Source organism: Strongylocentrotus purpuratus, unplaced genomic scaffold (assembly GCF_000002235.5).
Source record: "Strongylocentrotus purpuratus isolate Spur 01 unplaced genomic scaffold, Spur_5.0 spur5_scaffold_21, whole genome shotgun sequence".
Lineage (NCBI taxonomy): Eukaryota > Metazoa > Echinodermata > Echinoidea > Camarodonta > Strongylocentrotidae > Strongylocentrotus > Strongylocentrotus purpuratus.
Window position 1 is genome coordinate 19,112,994 of NW_022145607.1, and position 25,158 is coordinate 19,138,151.

The 25,158-nt window shown below is 37.8% G+C and overlaps 1 protein-coding gene across 1 annotated transcript; it reads left to right on the top strand.

Annotated features, from left to right (window-relative positions):
* The first annotated feature begins 3,549 nt into the window (after positions 1-3,549).
* On the top strand, positions 3,550-24,246 carry LOC582621 (tubulin alpha-2/alpha-4 chain). Its single transcript, XM_782565.5, has 3 exons — positions 3,550-3,681; positions 21,506-21,731; positions 22,746-24,246. The coding sequence occupies exons 1-3, from the start codon at positions 3,679-3,681 to the stop codon at positions 23,876-23,878; spliced, it is 1,362 nt and encodes a 453-aa protein (XP_787658.3). The 5' UTR covers positions 3,550-3,678; the 3' UTR covers positions 23,879-24,246.
* Positions 24,247-25,158: the final 912 nt, after the last annotated feature.

Sequence of the window (25,158 nt, forward strand, 5' to 3'; positions counted from 1 at the left end):
AAAATATTACAATCCACCATATAGATCTGGACAAGTCGCATTCATAAGTTGGGGGTCGAAGGATGGGGAGCTACAGGGATGTGGGGGTGCTCCCCCTAGCTCCAATTCCCGATAGCGTATCCATGCACGGCTTTGCGGTTACGAGACTGATGTGGCATACAGGCAGGACATGCTCCCCTCTCCTATTCAAAATGTTTCATAGACACCCCTGATTATTCATTATTTCGCTGCAATATGATTTTATTTTCAGTATTTTTAATCATTGTTGGCCTTATGATTTTGTTCCAGGATCAGACGTATCCTTAATACATAGTATAGTATTTATTTTCCGTTTTAAAAACAAACATATAATACAAGTATATACATAGTGTAAATAAAACGGCTGGATAGCCCATATTCAGCTGTGCCAGGCACGACACTGCTGGTCTTCCATGGGTCCAGGAATCATATACATAAATATAAAATATGATGTACAATTATTTACTAAATTAAAGGGTATATAAGAAAAGGTACAATACACAGTTATAAATGCTTAAACTCTACAAAATGGTAGTTGTGTGAAAGGACTACGAAAGTCCACCCCCCCCCCTCCCGAGTCTGGAATAGGTCAATTTATTATCAAGGTCTGGGTGACTGGGCATGTGAGTAGAACAACGTTAATTCGCGCTTAAAACTATTCAGAGTTGAGGCATTTCTTACAATTACAGGGAGATTATCATAAGCAATAGCTCCTCTATACTTAAAAGTTCTTTTCAAAAATCCAGTATTAGGCTTAGGCGTATATAGTCTTCCACCAAAGCGTAAGTGGTATTCGTGCACAGAGATACTAAAAAGGTCTGAAATGTAAACAGGGGTCATCTCATTAAGTGATTTAAACATATAAGTTAGCAAATGCTGATTTCTCCTGTCGTGTAACGATTCCCAGTTAAGGGCATTGTGAATTTAGTCATATAGTCATATAGTCCTCGCAGTCGTGGAGTTACTGGGCCGTACTTGATACGAATTAGGAGTGATCAAAAACATAATCACCGACATTTCGGTAATAATTAACCCCCCCCCCCAAAAAAAAAAAGTCATTGGTTCTTTTCTTCTTCATTTTCGACACTATAACGGGCACGAGAGGGGGCATGTGCCAGCGGTACCCCCTGGATCCACAAGTGAGCTCATTACCATGAAAGCATTATCACGAAGATGCCGAGAGAGTCGCCATTTGGCAGATCATAATTGTCTCTTTTTGTTCTCTTTTTTTTTTGCCTTCGTTCCGTCTTGTTTTTTCCCTATCTAGGCCTATCTTTTCTCATAAATGTCCTTGCTTCTACATTTCTTTTTCATTTCTTTTTATTTCCCCATTCTTTCAACCTCATTTTCTATTAACACAAAAGGCTCTAGCCCTACATTAAAAATGGAAACTGAAAAATAGGCAATGCTATGGAATCACACAGTATGATGATTGCTCGATAGCTTGTCACGATGTTTCTCCGTCATTATAATTGTGTATTATTTATCATGTTTGATAATATATCATTTTTTCATACTTTTTCTCTCCACAGGGATTTTATTGATTTTCATTTGCAACAAATTAACAATCAAGGTAATTCATATTTAAAACATGAATATTGAAAATTGACGACTCAAGATACAAATATTTGTTGAACTGTCGAGTTAAGGAAGACATACATATTTGCAATAATGGATTTCTGATATTCATGAACAACAAAAATGGAAGAAACAATATAAAAGAGACATATTATCCTTTGATTATTGGGGTATATACATTAACTACTTTGTTGTGACCACTGCTAATGATTTGTTTTAATAAAAAATAAAATAAAATAAAAAAATAAAAAAATTCAGATTTTTAAAATATTTTTTATAAAGAAGTTCTTGCATTGAAACCATTTTCTTGTGAACTTATTATTTCTACAATTCGAATCTGCAATATACTTTTCATTTTTAAAATAATTTATAATCGGAACTCTAATATTAACAAAGTCGGGCAATGTTGTTTTTTGTGCACGTATGCACCATCTGTCGCAATTCAATGCATAATAATATTTGAACTTCTTAAACCAAATAATTTATCGTGTGATGAAAATATTATTCTATTTCCGGTTCCTGTATAATATTCCGGGATAATATTATATCCAGTGTTCCAACATATCCCAAATATGTTTAACATGCGTACAATCACATACCAGATGTATAACTGTATAGATTATGTGAACATCCTTTCATACGTTTCATAACCAATGCATCTGGTAAAAGAGGCTGTGGCAACCTATCAAAAAAGTACAGTTGCTAAAACCCTTCTCTAATTGCATCGCATAATCCACGATAAAAAAGAACATTTATTTTATTATATTATACGTATCTTGGAAATCTTCCAGAGAGAGCAACAAAAAAAATCACAATAATTGTCTCTAAAATATCATTGACAAAACAAACTCCCCTCTTACACATTTTTTAAAAACTATATATATTGGGCTATTGCCTATTTTAATGTAATCATTATCCCATAAGAGTTGGCAGGAAATGTTATCACAATGTGTGGACAAGAGTGTACTATAAGCCATGAACATTTCTTTCCAAAAAGGGTTCTTTGTTTTACCTGCCATTTCCCGAAAATTTGACAATATTGTCGTCACTAATTAGACCAAGTGTGTACTCTATACCTTCATATTTTGTTTCTCCCCATTTTCAATGACTTTAAAATTGTCATTATTTTGATAGAAGGAGAAGGAAAAAAAAGAATTTAAAACAAACAAACAAATACAACTTTTAAAAAACGGAACAAAAATGTAATGTCAAGATCATAACTGCATTTCATCATCACCGCCATCATCATCATCATACTATTATCATCACCATTATCACCATCACCATCATCCTTACCACCATCATCATCATCATCATTATCATCATCATCATCATCATCACCATCATCATCATGACATCATCATCATCAACCCGTTACTATCCATTTCAATTATGATTACCATCATCATCAACATCATCATCATCATCATCATCATCATCATCATCATCAGTTTCACCACCATCATCATAATAATCGCCATCCCCGTCACCTATAATCAATCAGCCACCACACATTATGAAGGAGAGAAGAAGAAAAAAACATACCAAGAACAGAAAACGAACACAATAAAGCCGGCTTTAAATAAAGAAATTTAGCTTTGGTCGGGAAAAAAAAATACCAAATTTCATTCGGCAAAAAACAAACACCAACAAAAACACACAACCTTTGAATGAAAGGTGATTCGAGTAAAGAAAAAAAAATGCCTAGTCGCGAGATGGCGCTAAATCGAAATCGTGAATGAGATGACTTCTCCGCTGCATAAATCAAGCAAATGCCTTCGCTCTATTCGATTCCGAATTTGCAGGTGTCTACCGCTATGCATGGCGTTGCTCCTCGGGTCCGGCGAAAGTCCGTCCGTCGAATCGAATGCATCCCTCCCCCTCTCTTTCTTTCTTTCTCTCCCCTCTTCGTCTCTCTCTCTCTCTCTCTCTCTCTCTCTCTCTCTCTCTCTCTCTCTCTCTCTTCATCTGATGTTAATGCACTGAGCCACACCTTACGACTACTGCTTCGCAAATGCTATCGAGACTGCAGTTGACATCGACCATCCTTCAGTCGTCAGAAGCATATCCAAGCAATCAACCATGGTAAGAAATCTAATAAAATGTGATTTAAGATTTAAGATACTCGTCCTGGATGTTGATCAAGTCATTTTGGTCGTGATTGCATCTTGCGAGAAGAGCGCCCTAATTATTATGAGCGCGACCTCGATCGGCGGCTCGCAATAAAATGACCTTCGCCGTATACTTTCTAAGAATAACTATAAGTGTGCGCTTGCAGAATCTTGCTCCTTTAAGTATGGTTCTCTCGATCATTTCGATATTTTACTCGTACATACATCATCATAGCTCGGTATAGTGTTGCATATAATTCCGACGGTCTGCTTTTGTTAACCCGTTGTAACATCTTGACCTGCTTGGCATTTCAAGCATTATCCTACAATTTGCACTTCATGCATGTATATTCAATGGAGATGTAAAGGATATTCGACATAGTTTTGACAAAATGTAGGAAATACTGAGGTGATGAAAAAAAATTATTTCTGTTGCACACACAATGACAGTCATCATAATCATCAATGTACGTGTGCATCTAGCTCTGAATACATTTTGTAGATTATTCTTATTTGGAATCAAATTACCGTTTGTATATTACAATGGTAATTTCAACCTGCTAATTTATTATTCGTCAAAAACAATGATTAGCAGGGTGAAATTGTATTATGGTCCATGGCAAATATAGCCTAGCTTTGCTTTAGACTACATAAGAATGTTGTTTGAATTCATAAAGACTGATGGCCATGATGATTTGGACACTTTTGTTTGTAATCATGTTTAATTGTTGAGAATTAGGGAAAAGGGATTTGGTCAAATTATGCTATACTATTGTGCACTATAATATCCGCAAGTCTAAAAAAAAGTATTATGAATTTTTAATAATAATATCGATAAATAACATTAATTTTGTGCGAATTCCGCCTTCATGTTTTGGAAGTTAATTCTAGTCATCATGATAAGCCTATTGGGACTCGTCTTAATTACATTATTTTTGTCTTGTCTTTATAACAACCCTTCTTAGCTTTCTAATGATATTCATGTTTAACTTGATTCTTATCAATTTCTATCAATTTCTATATAGATTATGGATATACGTAGTTTTTGTGTTGCTGTATTTGGGTTTATATCTTATGAAAATTAGTAAAAGGGTTGAGGTATACAGAGGCATGGAGATGTGCCCCCCCCCCCCCCCAACAAAACAAAAAAAAATGGCAGAGAGAGAGGGGATGTAAAGAAAGTGACACGGCCACCAAACTCATTACTAATTTATCATTTAGCAGTGCATCCCGCTCGGTCAAAGGGAAATTCAAAATACCGTACATTTATCTTGGAATCATGCCTTGAGTACCCCCCCCCCCCCCCACGAACGGAGTCAACAGCACCATTGTATATTGACTTGTTTTAGTTTCTTATTGAGAAAGAAAAATTGAAAGGGAAAATATTAATTTATCAAATAAAATATATTATGTATAATTATGTAGCATAATATGGTCTAAAACATTCGCATTGATGCAGATAAGATCATGAAAATTGACTAGTGAGGGAAAGTTGATTATTAATGATAAATTATAAACATGATAGGTCAACATTGCATCCTTCCTAAATCTGATTCACATCAAGTGTGTATACTCAGTGCATGCTTAACTGAATTTCTTACATTTTCTGTGCATGTAGGCCTACTACCGTTAGAAAATTGTATCAATGTTTTATATTAACGCGCGTGGATATTATTATGCAGGACTATAGGTTTGAAAATAATGATCATAATCAATAAACTAAATCAAATTTTGAAAAGTGGACTCAAAGAATTATTATAATTAACAAAAAGTGTATGGAGCACAGGTTCTAAAACGTTCACATTGATAATGATATGCCTCAATAGTGGCCATGGTAGAGTCTAGACATGTTAGGCAAACATTATAGCCAACTGCTGGGACAATGTACTAATGCTTGCACTTCAAACCGTAACCGTTCAGCTCGGTTGAGATTGGTGGCGACACCATTATGAGCCCGACCCCCCCCCCCTCCAGTGTCATCATCAAAGTCTTTGTTTGCATGATTGTGGTCATATCCAATCGTTCATGCATAATGTGGCCGCATTCGGCTTTTTTAGGTGCTATCCATGCAAAATGTAGTGTCCCAACCAACCGCCCCATACCCCCTAAAAAAAACAAGAAAAGAAAAAAGGGGTCAAGTTGGTTATTGCATGTTCCAACACAATTTTATAAGTTTTTCGACGGTATGAAAATCTGTCAAATTGTATCCCGAAAGTATGCAATGTTCTCCTAGTAATCATTATGATAAAGATATGAATAGTAATAAATATAATGACAATAATAATAATGATAATGGTAATGATGATGATGATGATGATTATAATAGAAAATTAAAAATATAGTAATAATAGTGATAGATATTTATGATGTAAAAAAAAAGTGCTGAAGCACATACAAACAAGATAGAAACAACAACGACAACAACGGGAATGATTTTTTTTTTTTTAATGCTGTATTTATAAATTGAAAATAAAACACAACGAATAACATATTTACAATAATATCATATCATTAAAGTAAATGGATGTAGGCCTATACAGAACACGGTACAACACCTGACAACACAACACAAAACAGCACAACACAAAGATATCGCCTCACTCCACATGCTCTATCAGTAAGGCTCACGCTGAAATGCAACAAGGTATCATGTAAGAAAACTGAGACTTGACTCGTCAAGGAGAGGCTCCCCTGAAATGCAGTAATATTATCAATAGAATAACATAATTGACAATATGAAGTATACAATTTGTTAAATGCCAGGTGACCAAAATTCTACATGAAAGAAAGTGACCATTTCCTATATAGTATGGGAGCCCAATTTACCATTCTTCTGCTATTTTATGTTCAATTTTCTGTTTTATTTTTACAAAAGAAAGGAAATCCTGGAAATGTAAATTCTACCTCTAAAGATTTACAGCGAATAATGTAAAGTTTGAAGCACAGGAATAAAAAACAAAACAATAAATACACCATGCCTGCCACCGATATCAATACCAAATGTATGAGCGAACTCAAAGTACAATGTTGTCTCCTTCGTCATATTATCAATATAATCTGCAAGCTTTTTCCATATTGAAGTAACCACTGTGTATTTACAACATATATGAATCAAGGCTTCAGGAAGCCCCTGACAGAAATAACACAAAAAACTATCCCTTCTTCCAATTTTCAACAACGGGAATGAGTTGTATTAAAAGGCACAAAGTCATTGACACTTCGAAGGCAAATGTCATTCGCGCCAATATAGCTGCAGTCCCACGATTTTAGAACATTACACTGCATCTCATAACATAATGATGTCTCATTCAAGAGATCAAATCCCGTGGACGTATGAATTTTCTCGGCATCTGGTGGAAAATCAACATTTTTAAACGCATCAGCCATCAGCAGGCTGGGTTCAGCAAAAATTATGTAAAAGGATGAGGTAGTGGGAGAGAGAGAGAGAGAGAGAGAGGGAGAGAAAGACAGATATAAAGAGAAAGAGAGAGAGAGAGAGAGAGAGAGAGGGGGAGAGAGAGAGAGGGGGGGGGGGCACACTAACTTTAAGGAGGGAGTTTCACATAATTATAAAACAAATAAAATTAAGATAAAATGCACGCTTTGATGTACGTAGGCACGATTTTAGGATTGTAGGCAAAACATAGATATATTTATTTATTTTCAAGAAGACTAATGCAAGGAATACATGGTATGGAAATATAATGATAATGCTGGCACGAAACAGAATTACTATGTATTACACCTTTAGCTTCATAATCAAACAGGTCGCTATGACAAACGAAATTCAATGAATATTGTAAGATGCATGTATATGTGTAATTGCAACATAAACATGAATGTATATAATTTCAGCAATTCGTCGATGTCGGGGTATCCGTTCTTTTAGCTAGTATAGACTTTTACTAGTATTTGGAATCCACTGTGAGTAGGAAGTCATATGCTGTTAGTAGTGTATGCTAAATATGGATGGAGTGAGATAGAGAGGGGAGAGGGGGAAGAGGAAGTGTGAACGATAGAAGGGGATAACGAGAGAGAGAGAGAGAGAGAGAGAGAGAGAGAGAGAGAGAGGGGGAGGGGGTAAAGATTGAAAGAGAAAGGGAACATAAATGGAGAAAGAGAGTGATAGAAAGAGACATAGAGAAAAGTGGGGAGAAAGCAAAAAGAGAGAAATGTCAGTGCTATACACCAAATCCTCTCCTCCGATCCGCATCTTCTGGATGTTGCGGCATCTCATTATGAATAGCAGGTGACTCATCTGCCGGATCGCATCCCGTGATGAAATACGACCGAGATTGAGATGGAGAAGGCATGGGTTAACAGTGCGCTTCGTCATCATCCCTCTCTATACAAGTCATGTAGTCTGTGCTCCGTCCAGACGTTACTGTAACGTAATTCAGCTATAGACATTACTGCATTTCTATTATTTCAATCTCCTGACCTTTCCGAACCCTATAGAGTACCGAAGCTGTGACGTCATAAAAATCTATTTTTAGAATTTCTCAATTTTTTCTTCATTTTCCGAAAGAGCATCAAAAATAATGTCCAAATGTCGAAAACCAATTGAATATGTTAAGTATTGGCTGAGATTTTGACCATCTGAATATATGTCCTATGGGAACTCAGTGTTATATGCTCTGGCTCCTAGTGGTTAGGAGCCAGAGCATATAACACTGAGCTCCTATGGGGAGTATATTTATTCAGATGGTCATATCTCAGACAATACTTAACATATTCAATTGGCTTTCATCATTTGGACATTATTTTTTATGCTCTTTCGAAAAATGAAGAAAAATTGAGAAATTCTAAAATTAGATTTTTGATGACGTCACACTTCACCACTCTATATCCATTTTGGAAAGCCACCCAAAGTGCTTCTATTTATATTGGTTAATAGCAAGATATACTCACAATTCTAAGTTGCCCACGATGCTAAAGATGCCCACTAGAAAATGTTCAATCTTTAAGCAACAAAATAAAGTGCTATGAACGGTAATTGACAAGCCAACAGGCTTTGCAAAGGATTTTATCAAAGCCAGGTGACAATTCTTCTCTATGATTTGTATACGTTCAACGATGTAATACGACTTTTCTTTAATAATGTATCAATCATAGTATTTGTCACGCTTTAGAAATTACTAACTCTAATCAATAAGGTAAACCAATGAAGAAGACAAAAGTGAAAAAAATCAGAGTTAACCTATTGTTATCGCCCCTACCCTTTTCCTCATTTTGTTTTGGGTTTATTCCTGTAAAATGTATATTAACGCAGGTGGACTCAAGTAAACAAACATTTGAAATACATCCGATTCTTAAATCATTGAACAAAAATGAAATCTCATTACCCCGTGGTATTATGACTCTAGCCAATACTAGACATCGCCTTCGACGCCAAAGCTCTAATTGAAACCATTCAGAGTCATGTTCCATTTACGATTGTTCCATTCATATCACGAATGGAAACTAATCAGAAAATCCACTTTAATTTTAAATATCATACCAAAAGTGAATATCAATGAAAGAAGAGACAAGCCTCTAATTGCTGAAAATGACGCGTTTGTCTATTTGCAAAAAACCATGAATATTAATTCAGAATTGGAGTAAGAACTTAAATCGCCGAGGGATTAAAAGGTACACGTAGATTATTTTCAGCACTTCACATTAATATTTTCTTGCAAAACACAGATAAGACTAGTGAGCATGCTCAGAGTCCTTTGTTCCGTGTTTGTACCCACCATGCTTTTCACCCCTAGTTGTGTTTCCTTACAGGTAAAATGTCTGTATAGTACGCTACCCTGCTTTTTTTTGTGGGGGGGGGGGGTGGTGCATCACGTCTAAATGATGATTAAGATATGTCTTAAAAGCTTCCAGGAACTCCTGAATATTGGTCTTACAAATACTAAAAATCTGTTGGTAATTATGTGATATTTAGACGCAAAACGAATGAATGGAGGAACACTGTATCTTAGTAATTCTATTTGAATAAGGTATTTCACGAGAAGTGGTTGTAATGGTAGACTACCCTTTGCTGGTATAAGGGCGTGTTCATGCTTAACTTTTTCTGGCCAGAATCAGGCATCTGTTACGCGTTTAGTTTAAAACACGGTTGCGTCCATGCTTACTTTTGTAGAATCACCGAAAACCGGCGATCACGATCGCCGATCGTAAACTCACAAAAAGATGCGTTTACAATTTGTAAACGCGTTTAAATGGGGTCAACGCACTGACCTCTAGTGGGTCTACGTAGCATGCACAGTGAAGGTTTGCGAATGGAAGACCAATTAAGGCCACACACGGAGAATTGCCTCGATGAGCCAGAGAAGTAAGCTTGAACAGTACACCGTGGAACTGCGATTACGATGAGCGTTTACGATGAGCGTTACAAATCGCTCATTCTGCCTTTAAAATCAAGCATGAACGCGCCCTAAGACAGTCACGAAACACTGACCTGCACATCATCGCCGGGCTCATTTCAGACAGACAAGACGCGAGGGAAATTAGTTTGGGTCAATATGGTTGCGCCGTGAGGCTTGCATAACGCTGATTACTGGGATGGACCTTCAATAATCACTCTAAATCAAACAATTCTAGAATGTATTCTAGTCATACTCGGTCAACATTTTTAGAAAGAATGGCGAGCGTCTATGTATCGGTTGCGGAAATGTATCGTATTCACATTTCGATTTTTACTGATACAAGCGTTATCAATGAAATAATGTGATACACAGATTGTGTAGAAAATATGAGTACCACTTTGTCTTGTTTTATTCAGACTCAACTTACGAGAGGATACCCCCCCCCCCTCCTGATATTGCGAAAAGTTTTGTATATTATTATAAGTGCTTAGGTATGATAAGATAATCGGAGAGGGATAGATGGGGTGTGGCGTCTATGAACGATCTCAGCATTATATATAACCAAGTGGAAAAAAGCAGAAACGTGTCATAGGTGAATATTATAATGATTATAATAATAGGAGAGGTATCTGCGACAATGGTTATTAATAATAGTTGATGAATGATTTGCTGTATGTATGTCATGTTGAATGCTTTTTTACATCATTTCGAGGCAAGTAATGTGCATTTAATAACAAAATTTATTCCAACACTATCGCGATTAGGCCTAACAAAAAAAGACAATATGTATACCATGACTGTATAATATATAGATTTATTATATTCGAATTTCTGTTATCGCTTTAAAATATCGGATTCTTCTGTTCTTTTCCTTCTTTCTCTAGGAAACTATAATACAGTATAAGGTAAAGAACATCATATTAATAGCTTAAGTATTGAAGAGTTATTACCTCAATACATGCAGACACCGATATGTAGTATGTTATCATAGCAATCATTAGCCCCTTGTAAACTAAACGGGTAACTCCACAAATATATTAAATGCATTTTTACGAAGACATATATTAAACCTAGAATTTTGAAATCAAAGGGCATGTTGCATTATTTTTATGAATTGAAAGTGATATAAAATTTGAGGAGATTATATCCTGTCAAAAGGTGGAGCGTTACATGAATAGCCGTCCTAACTACCTGGTACACAATAGGGACTTTTAGATTTGCACGTCAACATAGTGGACTGCTACGTGTGACGTCCTTTTAAGGCACTGGCAGTGCCTTATAAGGAGGTCACAATGCCTTAAAAGGACGTCACACGTAGCAGTCCACTATGTCGACGTGCAAATCTAAAAGTCCCTAGTTATTACACACGGACGACGACAACCAAAAACCCTTACCAGCTAACGGCAAGTCCTTTTCTTGTCCGCAGTTTTAATCCCAACCATTTTATGAGCCACACGCACACTGTTTTGGCGGGAGCAGGGGAGACGGAGAAAGAGAGGGGAGATTATTTCTTTAAAAAAAGAATAATGCAACCTTAAATGTACATTTTTACTCAAAGTAGACGATTCCCATGACAACCGGTAATGTGAGCTGACTGCAAGTGTTTGATCAAATTCGGGGTTTCGGGTGGGGGTCAGAGAATATTGTAGGCCAAGTATATACAGTAGGTATACTGGACTTGTACGTAATTGTGGTCGTATTAACAGAACCCGCGGACAATGGGGAAATAATGCCTTTTCTTTAAAAAAAGAGAGAGGGAGAGAGGGAAAGAGAGAGAGAGAGAGAGAGAGATGAAGGGAAAGAGGGAAAGAGAGAAACGCACACACGCACACACAGATGGGTAAAGTGTGAGGGGTATGGATGGAGGGAAAAGAGAGGGGGCAGCTGAAGAAATCACATGTAGATATTTTAGTTTTTACTGAGAAAATATTTACTTGTTACTCTGTCACTTCGTTGCACATCTTGATGAAATTTAGCAACAATAAAATTCACGTCCTAATACAGAGTTCTTGCTTCTTTTTTTTTTTTTTTTTTTTTTTAATCTATGTTCATATAGAGAACGTGTTGAAATAAACAATAATTACTTTGTTCCAGCCTTTGAGCCTTTGTGGTGGGTACAATCAATGTAAACGCCCACAACAACATTGGCTCCCCATAAAACAACATATACTATTCAAAATTCTGACTGTAACAATATAATGTCTCCACAATCGAGTCCCATTTTATTTCAGCACACTTCTCTCACCTTATCATCCACATCGACTATAAGGGTGTCAATCAGGGGGGAGAAGGAGACACGACTCCCCCATGATTTTTCCTAGGGGGGGCATCATATCAAATGTCCCCCCCCCCCTCCCATGTTTTGTCAGAAAAGAAGGGGGACCACCCATTTCTGACTAACGTGCCTTAAATCTCTGCGCATAATAAAAACGAATATGAAAGCGGATCTCCTTGTCAGCAACCCCTTTTAATATTAAAACGCGATATTAAACAACCGTTAACTATAACACATTTGAAGCAGAATTTGAATATAATGATTTGATCCAAGAATTGTACTACATTCCATAAAAAATCACGTGAAACACAATCGAACGCCTTTTCAATGCCAATAAAAAGTAATATCCCAGGAAGTTTTTTATAATATGCATAAGAAAGTATGTCGTAACTATTCTGATATTCTCTCCAATGTATTTACCGAACAAGAAGCCTTTTAGATCTGTATGTATGTTTTCGTCTAACAGTGGTTTTATTCTGTTTGCAATGCAACGAGAAAGAATTGTATTGGAAATTGAGCAAAGATATAGGGCGCCAGTATTTAAGTAGATTGCGAGCTTTGATACCTTTAAGTGGTGAAGTTATAATTTCCAAATTTTGAAAATGTGAAAATCTTCCACAATCTTATGCTGCGTTCAAACCCCTCATGAAATAAATCCCTATATCCTTTTATAAAACTGGAAAAACTCTGCAGTAAACCCACAAACAATTTTGCAAATTTCTATAAAGAAATTTTTCTACCCAACACTTCTACTTTTTCATCTGGAATTTTATGATCTATTTCTTCCAGGTCGTGCAATATATCTTGAAAATCTGATACCTCTCGTAATCAATAAAGGTCTTCGTAAAATATTTCAAACTTGTTTCTAATTTCCTCTTCCGTATTCAATATTTTATCATTTTTATCAATAAGTTGAATAATTTTCTTTTCTACACTCCTTTGTTTCATAAGATTATAAAAATATTTGGAGAGTTTTTCACTATACTGTAATTCCTGTAGTAGAATACTTTCCTCCATTCTTTTCGTTTCCCTTATTTTATGATGATGCATGGGCTTCTACGGACCTCATAATTTAGGTTGGATTTGGTAAAAAAGCTTTCTCCTGAATTAGAAATAGGAGCCTATGGTAGCTAATCTTTTTCACTTCCTCTACGCCTTTCTGAAGCTCTAGTTCCCTTGAATTCTGCATACGAGTTTGCAGCCCTTGAAAAATAGTAGCAATCTTATTCTCTCTCCCACATAACACAAACGGGAAAGAGAACTTCTTGCGGTATATGTCATTCTTCTTCTGGATCTCGTTGTACTGTTCATCAGTTAATGAAAATAGACCGGCACTTGTTTGCTCTTGCTTTGACTCCGATGATAGTTTGCCTTGACGCGCAAGCTTACCAGCAAGATCAGGAAAACCTCGCAAGATGGACTGCTTACCTATCATGAAGAAGAAAAAAAGTCGATCTCAATTTCGTTCCATTACTTGTTTATAAGAACAACATAACATGGGAAGACTCCTGGGACCCGTTTCTCAAAGACTTTTTTCAATGAAAAATGACAAAAATCAGTGACAAATCTGCTGATAACCAATCAGAAGCAAAGATTTCAGTAGCTTATACTGAACAAAAACTGTCATTTGTCACTGATGACAAGCTTTGTGAAAAGGGTCCCTGTTAATGTTTTCTCATATACATGTTTCAACTTTCCGTTACCTTGATTAGATTGTTATCAATGAAAAATGCCACACATATATAATTAATTATGACAAAATTTGCTCATAGCCAATCATAATTATTATGCGAGGATTTCATTGGTTTAGTACAACTATATTGTACCTAGTTATTGATAATAAGTTTTATGAAATGGAGCACCAGGTAGGATGCACAAAGCCATTGTAATGAAATGTGCAATATGCCCTTACGGTGACCACATTGAAAGAAATGCTCCTTATGGAGAGTGGAGATGGTGCACATAGTGTGTGCATGCATGATTTTGAAGTGACAAAAGAATTTAGAAATGTATTTATTATCAAACACTGTAAAACAAGATTATTTCTACTGCTACTAACTTTCATCACAAAACATGGTAAAACATGGCAATATTTTCAAAACATCAATACATTTTTGAGTACTAAAAAAAAAATCATCAGAAAATATAGATCTTCAATTACAATACTGAGACCATTATCACTGGTTTAATTACTAATGGCACAATAACCATGATAGTGGCTGATTGTATCAATATCCAACTTATGAACATACACTGATGACAGATAAATTTACAAATTTCGTTCCAGATTTTGACAGGGGCAGAGAAACAAAAAATACTCACCAGACTCGGGCAATGAATCCATAACGTCACAGAAGCAAAGGTGTAAATGAGCAAAGCTCTGGAAAGGTCGATACGACCAGACTGCTCCGGCTATTAATCTACCTTGCTCAACTATGTTCTTGAAATTCTCAATAAATTCCTCCCACTCTTGCTGGTGAACAGCTTCAACGGTGAATTTCTCTGCCATTGTCGATGATGGCTTCCGACTCTTCTGAATATGAAAGATTATGATTTAAAAAATAGTAGTTAAAGTTCACATTTAGTTTATTCAATAATTTCATTAAAAACATCCAAAGCTAAACAAACATATCAAATTTACAAAAGACTGTCAATATATAACATGAGAATAAAACAGGCGGAGAAGACCGGAAGAAGAAGAAAACTAAAAATCTAAACATGTTCATTAATGAAAGTATTTGGAGACAGATTTGTCACTGATTTTTGTCATTTGTCATTGAAAAAAGGCTTTGTGTGTGTGTATTGGGTTTTTACAGACGTGTATCAATCAGATATGATTATTATTTACGTCTGGGGACCGCGCGTCACCATCCGAAAGACGTGACTCAGCTTCGAACCTGCGTCCTTGGCTGAATCAGTTTTTAACTTCCACTTTTAGCTGGATTACAGGCGCACGCCACTAGGCTTTGTGAAACGGGTCCAAGGTTTTTAAATAGCATCAACTTCACATTTGAACGCTCATGCCGTCATGCATGCATATTACTGTACACCGTCCATATTATACAAACCACCGGCGTACTGATGGGGGGGGGGGGGGCAAGCGCCCCCAAATAAAATATGTTTTTTTATAGTCACAATGGGCCTTAGTGGCCACTAACAGTAACACTAGTAGACAATTCCTTTCCAGAAGCTACTGCGTCTAGCGACGCCCCTGATAACAACACAGTTTATACACTCGAGATAATTTGTGCAAGTACTACAGGTAAAATACCGGACCACCGCCTTTTTGCATCGTGCAGCAATGAAGCATCTACAACGCAGGGCCGTAGCCACAGTTTGATGTTTTGTTTTGTTTTGTTTTGTTTTGTTTTGTTTTTTTTTTGTTTTTTTTGGGGGGGGGGGCACATTCATGTAATTGATCGACGTCCTGGGGAGGGGTCTAAAAAAGTTCAACCGATCTTGGAAATTTGGGGTGGCACGTGCCCCCCCCCCCCCCTGGCTACGGGCCAGCTACAACGTCTCACGACGTGACAGATCACTTTTAACCAATCAGAAGGCCTCGTTTTTTCCAGGAAGTGCCGGTAGACATTAATGCGCCAAGTGTGGTTCTCAAATTGCAAAAGATCCCTACTCTTGGAGGGGTAGCAGAAAGCAATTTTACGTCATATTACTCCAGGAAGTGCCTGAAAATGCGTCTAATGTGGTTCTAAAATTGCAAATGCTTCCTATGCTGGGAGGGGGTCAGACCCACCCCCGCTTGGTCGCTCCGCTCCCCCGCCGCTAAAGCCTCGCTCTGTCGCTTCATCGTTTTACATATATTTCACCTCCATGCCATTTTGTGCCCCCCCCCCCCCTGGTAAGAATTTCCTGGATCCGCCACTGATGCCCATACCCCTTGAGCTTCGGGGGCTCCACCCTTTGACCCCCGCCAGGGCTTGCCCCTAGACCCCACTTTGAAAAACGTTCAGCGGGACCTGCATGTAAGAGGGGGGGGTGATGCGGATTATTTTTTTTGTCTCCCCCCCCCCCCCCCCCAAAAAAAAAAAAGTTTTTGCTCATTACGCCACTAGTACACAGACCCTATTCCAGGTTAAAAGTAGCCAATAGAAATTAACGTGCTGTTGAATTCACATTTTTTAGAAAAGTATTACCAATCGATTTATCAAAGAAACTCAATGATACTGTATTGAAGTTCCTTTGTTCAAAATACAGAAAGGCCTACATATATTTATATTTTTAAATTTATATTGATTGACTTTGCATGGTACAGAAATAACTTAAGATTTATGTATTTTTTCGCCCCGCATGGTTGTTTTGAATACATGAAGTACACGCGGTACGTGTTGAAATAGTTTGACATGTCAAGTTGCAGAATTTGGCATCGATGCAAGGCACTGGAATAATGCTTCACAAAAAGTGTTCTTTTCCGTTAGGGTACAGGTTCATACAGTGGCGTACGCAGGATTTTTTTCAAGGGGGGGGGGTCAAAATAAAAAGGGGGGGTTTTCCAAAAAAACATACATAAAACATACACATAAAAAAAACTCGAGGGGGGGGGGGGGTTAACCCCAAAACCACCCCCTGCGTACGCGCCTGGGTTCATAAGCGCCGGAAGCGGGGTTTACAGGGGGTAAAATGCATTTTCGCGCCCCCCTCCCCCCCCCCCCCCAAAAAAAAAAAAGAAGAAAAAAAAAACGCCCCCGATAAAAAAAAATAATAAGCAATAAAGGAGTAAAAATGGTTTGTAAAAGAAAATAATAAAACATGAATTGAATCACATAAAAATTATATTCCATTCAAAGAAAAGGAGAGCAAACAGGAATTAAATTGTCTCACTTTTTTGAAAAAGTATGTTAAAGAGAAAAAGAAAGAAAGAGAGAAAGAAATGAGTTATCAAAATATGCTCATCTGACCATAATTAAATGCCTAAAACCCCTGAGCTTCATGGGGCTCAACCCCCTGGACCCCACGCCAATTATTGACCTGCCAGTGTCACAAATAAGGTATCTAAATATGCTTATCTGACCGTAATTAATGCCTAAAACCCCCTGAGCTCCGCCCCAGGACCCCACGCCAATTTATGCTCCACTCGCTTCGCTCACTACACTCTACCTGATCTTTTATTTATTTTTTATTTATTTATTTCGCATATTTATACAGGGTATCTCATTCAAATTAAAAACTGGTCTTCCATAAAGCCCTGTCTCAATTAAAATACACATATATATACAAATTCTCAAAACAAAATCATACATATAACTACAGTAGGAAGAAAAAGACAACAAATTGAAATAAATAAAGCATATAAACATCAAAGCACAATGATAAACAAGTAAAACCAGTGGCGGATCCAGGATTTGCCGATAGGAGGGGGGGGGGGCCTAAACTTTGAAAATCGCGCCGACCAAAATTTCGTCCACTTTTTGAGAGAAAATTTGAGAGAAAATTTCGCAACGACTTAGCCGGCCGCTGAATAAGTGGGGGGGGGGGGAGTGAGCATTATTCTTTTTCTTCATTTTTGCCCTCGGGAATTCGCTTTTTCGCTGAGTGGGGGGGGGGGGTAGTGTGGGCACTAACTACAACAAATTATATAAAAAAGACCTTTTTTAATCTTTTTTTAAAATAATAATTAAAAAATAGGCCAGGTGGGGCGGGCCCGTCGCGCCCCCCCCTCCCCCCCCCCCCCCCCCGTGGATCCGCGCCTGAGTAAGACTAAAAATATGAAATAAGTTACGATAAAAAAAAAAAAAACCTGATCTTTCATGTTGCCTTGCTTTGTAAAAATACAAATAGATATGCAAAATCTTTACATATTTAATAAAATGAGAGAAAAAAAAATAGAGTATAACATCAAATACGACAACAAATATATATAGTAAAGGTAAGACCATATTAAAGGTAAATAATGATACAATATAAGAATTTAAAATTACCTTTGTATTAAAAAACAGGAAGTGAGACACCACTCATATAATATTGTAAAAGGGCAAGAAAGGTCAGATTTTACAATGTTCTGCAAGAAAGAGGATTCATGATAAAAATGACAGAGAACCTATAAATCTCCCAGATCCAATTTAGTAGATACACATTTAAAATGAGTTTGAGAAGAAAAAAAATAATACTCGGCCACTTTGCAAAACTTTTCGCGGGTGTGCATGTAACGTAAAAGTGGTGGTGATGCAGATTTGTATTCTGCCCTCCAAATATTTTTGCTCATTACGCCACTGCCCCGGAAAGGTGAGCCGCCCGGTAATGTTTGCCCCCTACACCCCCCCCCCCCCAATCCTGCCTTGGACCATCGCCCATGTAGATGATAAAAGAACATTTCTCTCCATCTACGAGGCGATATTTACGGCCAACGACATGCAGCAGCACAATCATAATTCGTGCATATAAAAAAGGCATGCATCGTTTACTAGATTGTGCTTCCTCGGTACAGTTTCGGTCCCTTTCTTGTATTTTTTTAGACAATGTTGTGTCCGGGACTCCGGGATCTTCTCAGCTGGGTGACATAAAATAAATTGTCTCAACTCAAACACAACAGAAGTACAACTTGTCATTTAGTTATGATCATTTTCTAATTTGTTTTGAAATTAAAACCAACCATTTAACACAGCACAAGATGTTTCAGTAAGTCATGTGTATGCATGCTGTGCATCATGACATATCTTGGAACTAATTCAAAATGTTGTGAATTATGGTTAAAAGGTTTGTCACATTACTGTTCTTTTTGGATTTATAGCACGTAATGTGGGTTACTTGTACAATATTTGATGTTTGTATTAAAATGAGCAAGATAAAGGCCTATGGCTATATACTATATGAGCTGGAAAAAATGTGACGCGAGTTTCGTTGGCCTAAGAGCCCAGGGGTCTCGTGTAGAAATAATATAAGCATGCGTGACCACAGGTTTTGCACACACCCCTAAGCGAGGATTCCTTCGGAAGCCAAAATTCACCCTAACTTTTGGATTTCGCGTGTTTTTTTGACCGAATTCGCACTCTAAACGGGTACTAATATTTCAAAAACGTAAACTCCTAACCAAGTATTGTAATGTTGTAACTCCTTGAGCATTTTGAAGTGCGATAGGGATTACCATTTAAGTTGTTGGCAATGTAAAATATATCAAATTGAGCTTCTGATGTAAAATTCACAACGTAAAAAAATATTTCAAAGAGAAGCAATATTAACATCAACCTGTACACTTCCAAATTGGTTTAATATGCACAGCGATCACGGTGATACTAACGGAATACAGATTTTCTACAATATTTACTTGTACATTTTGAAGGATTATATGCGAGGGAGCAAACTGTTTCACATGTGTATTATAGGCAATGACGAGCTTGCAACCTATTTTGATCAAATTACGGTGGGTGAACTTTCAAAAGTCAACGGGACATGAGGGTTCCAATGAAAGAGCTAGTGATAACGTACGTCGGGGTGGATGTGCTTCTCGTTTAAATAAAAAATGAATTTTAAACGATTTTTTTGTTGTTGTAACATTCCATAGGCTAACATGTTAGGCTGCTGACTCTGACGATAGGGGGCGTTGTGAAATGAGACTAAACGGAGCAATATGTATTCACTTCTGAACAACAACAGCAATAATGGCCTGCATCATGGATCTGTATGCATGCATTATTAGTATTTTACGACACATGTTAGGTTATTACGCCATTTCGGATGTGCTTTCAAGGAATGATGGTGCAATTTCCAATTCAAATTTAACTTTATTCGTGATTAAAACAACAGCAATACTCAGCCCACACACATATCACTTAGGTTTCCCGCTTTATAGTAACATGTTCCAATGATCACGACAAACCTTGTAGACCTAGGCCCCTGCTTGTAATGAATATCAAATCAAAATTAATGTCATATATGTATGGGGTGGTGGCTAGGGAATGCTAATTATTTCGGTCAAATAATCATCAGACCCATTATATTTTTTAGCTGATAAACTCTTATAAAATGCAATCTCTCCCTGGTTCGATAAACACTGACTCCATTTTTATTTTACTTCAATTAAATAGAATTTATTATCCAGTTATTATCATGGTACCTGCCATTTCATTTGCGATGAATTTAGTTTTATCTATTTGAAAATATTTAATTTTCATTCGCCAATTACAATACATGACTGTGAACTAAAATAAACACTGAAAGTAATGTACCTTATAAACAGAATAACCAATGAAAGAAGACTGTTGCCACTTATAGTATACTAAGGATTGCATTTGACAAATACTCTGTAGTTATTTTATTTGTCGAGTACGTGGAATGATATCATACGTACACTTTTAGAATATTTTTTGGGGGCACATGCCCACATTTTCTCCATTTATTCATACATATTATTACATCAATTCTACCAAAAATAGGTTTAAAGTCTCAACAGAATAGCATCTTCACTGTTGGACCGAAGGGTAGAGAAGCTATTCCTTCTGACAACAACAAAAAACAGTTATTAAAAAAAAATTGCCATACTTAGTTTAGGAGATCTCTTGAATTAAAACGAAATAATTCTCGCTACCCTAAATAGGTACGAAAATCTCGAAATTCGCGAGACGAGGTAATTTTCACTCTCTCGGGTCGTCACTACAACTTCCGGTATAGAGTCCCATCCCAAGTCACGGCCTTCATCCACCCCCATTTTTCAGGGTTCTTACGCTTGGAATCATGAGCCCAGCACTGTGCAGCCTCACAAAAGAAAACCATCGTCACTGATGTCAAAAGACGCAAAAAACAACGAATGAAATGTTCAAATAAACGTTGAAATATTTGCGAAAAAAAAAACAAGACCGAGCAGACGACATATTCGGTGCATACACGTTGTGTGGCGACGGCGTTTTACGTTTGCGCTATCGCGCCGCCTGCACAGGAAGCTGTAATGTCGAAAAGCTATCCCATAATGCAATGCGCGTTTTCAGGATTTTCCCCGGATCTCGGCAGAATCGCTATTTGGGGTAGCGAGAATTGCTGACTGGCTCCCGAAAATATGGTGACCACCCCACCCCCTCCATGACCCCAGCGCGCCTTAAGTGGAGGGCACATGCTAAACCACTGGTCTATTCGATCTCGCACAATTATGCTGATTAGTTTGAATTGCGGAATAAGAACGAATAAATATAATAATTAATTTTTCTTTTCTTTTCTTCACTCAGCGTGAATGTATCTCAGTCCATGTCGGCCAAGCCGGAGTCCAGATGGGCAATGCTTGCTGGGAGCTCTACTGCCTGGAGCACGGGATCGGCAAGGATGGCCAGATGCCCTCAGATGATAAATCTGTGGGAGGGGGCGACGACTCCTTCAACACCTTCTTCAGTGAGACTGGAGCTGGCAAGCACGTGCCCCGTGCCGTCTTCGTCGATCTTGAGCCAACCGTAGTTGGTAAGGTTACGATTTTTTTTGTTTACAAGCAAAATGGTAAAATGAATTTGCAGTAGGGTATCCAGAATTGATGGGTCAGAGTTTTGGTTGAGCCTGGGTTGTACGGTGACAACTTTGCCTGTCGTTGACCTATTACATTTTTTGTTGGGGGGGGCAATAAAGGGGGAGGGGCTTATGCTTGCCTCATCCTATGACGAATACACGACTGTACGTAACAGGCAATGACTTGTTAATGGATGAATAATTCATTGACATTTGAATGAACGCACCTTTAATATTTTCTTAGTTGATACGAAATTGGAAAAACAAATCAGTCTAGAATAGTTCTTTAATAGTATCACTATGATATACACACCGGGTTGAACATCTTTCTTTTTTTTAAATGTAATTTGAAAATGAAGAAGAAGAAAAAACTACCATAATGGTAGGTCTTACGAGGCTAATAGGAATCGCAACCCTTCAAAGAAAAGCATGAAGAGCTGAAGTTTCATACATTATTAAAAAGTAATCTAATCTAATACACTGTTGGTCATAATGGTTAATATTTTTTCCCCCGATTTATTCCTACTAGATCTAGATAATAGTATACATTCTCAGATTTTATTGAATAATAGTTTATGAGTGTTTGTTTTGCGTGACTGCTAAAACATGTGTATGCTACTATGCTAATCTATTAGGGGACCTACGTCCTTAAGTCATAACTGACAATAATGAGGAATAATGCCTCAAAAAGGGCACTAATAAAGCATATCGACACGGTTTTGATCTGGGGGCTCACAGTAACGAGGTCATTGCTTAGCCACTGAATCATGACTGTACGCAGCGGGGGCTAGGCTACGTCGCCGCCCCCACATATACAAAAAAAAAAAGAAAATGCAATAATTTTTCAATAAATCATTGCATGTTGCCCCGACCCCCAAGATAATAATTGAAAATATATTGTATTTTCTTTGTATTTTTCTTCTTCATAATTGTATGTACGAAATCATTATTCCCTTTTTTTTGTCTTTATAGATGAGGTCCGTACCGGCGCTTATCGCCAACTGTTCCACCCTGAGCAGATTATAAACGGCAAGGAGGATGCAGCCAACAACTACGCCCGAGGTCACTACACCGTGGGAAAGGAAATAATCGATATTGTTCTCGACCGAATCAGGAAACTTTCTGATCAATGCACCGGTTTACAAGGCTTCCTCATCTTCCACAGCTTTGGTGGCGGCACCGGCTCTGGCTTCACTTCACTCCTGATGGAGCGCCTGTCCGTTGACTACGGAAAGAAGTCCAAGCTCGAGTTTGCCGTCTACCCCGCGCCGCAGATATCGACTGCTGTGGTCGAGCCGTACAACGCTGTCCTGACTACGCATACCACTCTGGAGCATTCCGACTGCGCATTCATGGTCGACAACGAAGCCATCTACGACATTTGTCGCCGGAATCTGGACATCGAGCGTCCAAGCTACACTAACCTCAACCGACTGATTGGTCAGATTGTGTCGTCCATCACCGCTTCTCTGCGATTCGATGGCGCCCTCAATGTTGATCTGACAGAATTTCAGACCAACTTGGTGCCCTATCCCCGTATTCATTTCCCTCTGGCCACCTATGCTCCGGTCATCTCTGCCGAGAAGGCGTACCACGAGCAGTTGACTGTTGCTGAGATCACCAACGCCTGCTTCGAGCCCTCCAACCAGATGGTAAAGTGCGATCCCAGACAAGGCAAGTACATGGCCTGCTGTCTCCTGTACCGTGGTGATGTCGTCCCAAAGGATGTTAATTCCGCCATCGCAACCATCAAGACCAAACGTAACATCCAATTCGTCGACTGGTGTCCAACTGGCTTCAAGGTCGGTATCAACTACCAGCCACCCACCGCCGTCCCTGGTGGTGATCTTGCCAAGGTTCAGCGTGCCGTCTGCATGTTGTCGAACACGACTGCGATCGCTGTCGCTTGGGCCCGTCTGGACCACAAGTTCGACCTGATGTACGCCAAACGAGCCTTTGTCCACTGGTATGTTGGTGAAGGGATGGAGGAAGGTGAATTTGCTGAAGCTAGGGAAGATTTAGCTGCACTGGAAAAGGACTACGAGGAGGTTGGTGTCGATTCTATCCTCGAAGAAAACGAAGATGCCAACAAAGAGGAATTTTAGATAAGAAAGTGAGGTTGCAAAGCATTCTGTCAGGCCACAAATCTGGAAGGCAATGTGTTTAAACCTAGCAAGCATCTTCTGAAACAACTTTTATTGTGGACATTACGCGTAATATAAGCTATGAGTGTGTAAGCCTGTGAATATATAATTGTTCGTCTTGCTAGTAAGCGTGAGTTTGTCAAAGTATTAAGTGGTATGGCAGTAATCTTCAGTTTTGTTCAGGGGTAATTTGTAAGTACAGCTAATCACATGTTAGTTGTTGGAGGAATACTGGAATCTCCGGTTTAGACACGGAGTGGTGAATTTAGAGATAAACAATCACAGCAACGGAAATAAAATGCAAAGGGGGAGCTAATAGTACTACGACTAGCTGCGTGTTATAGAGGAAAAAGAGGCTTTGAAAAGAGCAACATATCAGTATGATCAAGACTCATTGTATTACCTACCTGGTACCATTATAATGTGAACGACAAATTGTCGTTTATCGAAATGGTAATACAAAATGACAAAATATTTCCTCAGTCCTTTGCCGGTAAACTATGATGATTTAAATCAAACGAAGTATTGTGGTTTTATCGGAATTGAATATATAGATTTAAAAGTTCTAACATGTACAGGTGCTAACGATGAACAAAGCTTGTATAGATTATGATAACTGAATACTTAAGACATCAGGAATTACTTTGAGACGTTGTGCAGTGAAGACTCAACAACATTTACGTTTTGGATATTGCTATGTTGTGTAGTGTATGAAGTTAATATGATAATTGTATCCTTATTTTTATTTATTTTTAATATTTCTGTTTGAGTTCGACGCAGATGAAATAATTTTTATGGTAATCTAGGAATTATGGCAAAAAACAACTCTTGATCAAAATTTCTTGCCAACATGCATTTTTAGAAATAACTGCATTTGGAAGTAGACATATTCATAATTATGGCGCATTGAAAGACGTTTTTATTTGATAATATCAATTTGTGAACTTCATTCATATGCGTAAAGAATAAGACAATATTGTGCATTATATATTTGCCAAAAGAATCAAAATTTCGTTTCTCTCATAGGCCAATATATGAGGAGAACAAAATACTAAAACAAACGATCAAAGCATAATCGGCGACCAACATCTGGTTGAATAGTAAATTTGTAAAAACAAATTTGATTTGTAGAAAAATAATAAATGCTTTTATATGATTTTATGCCAATGAATTTTCAAAGTGTTATATATTTCGCGTGTATTCAGTCTCTTATTATTGAAGAGTGCCCCGTTCCCAGAATG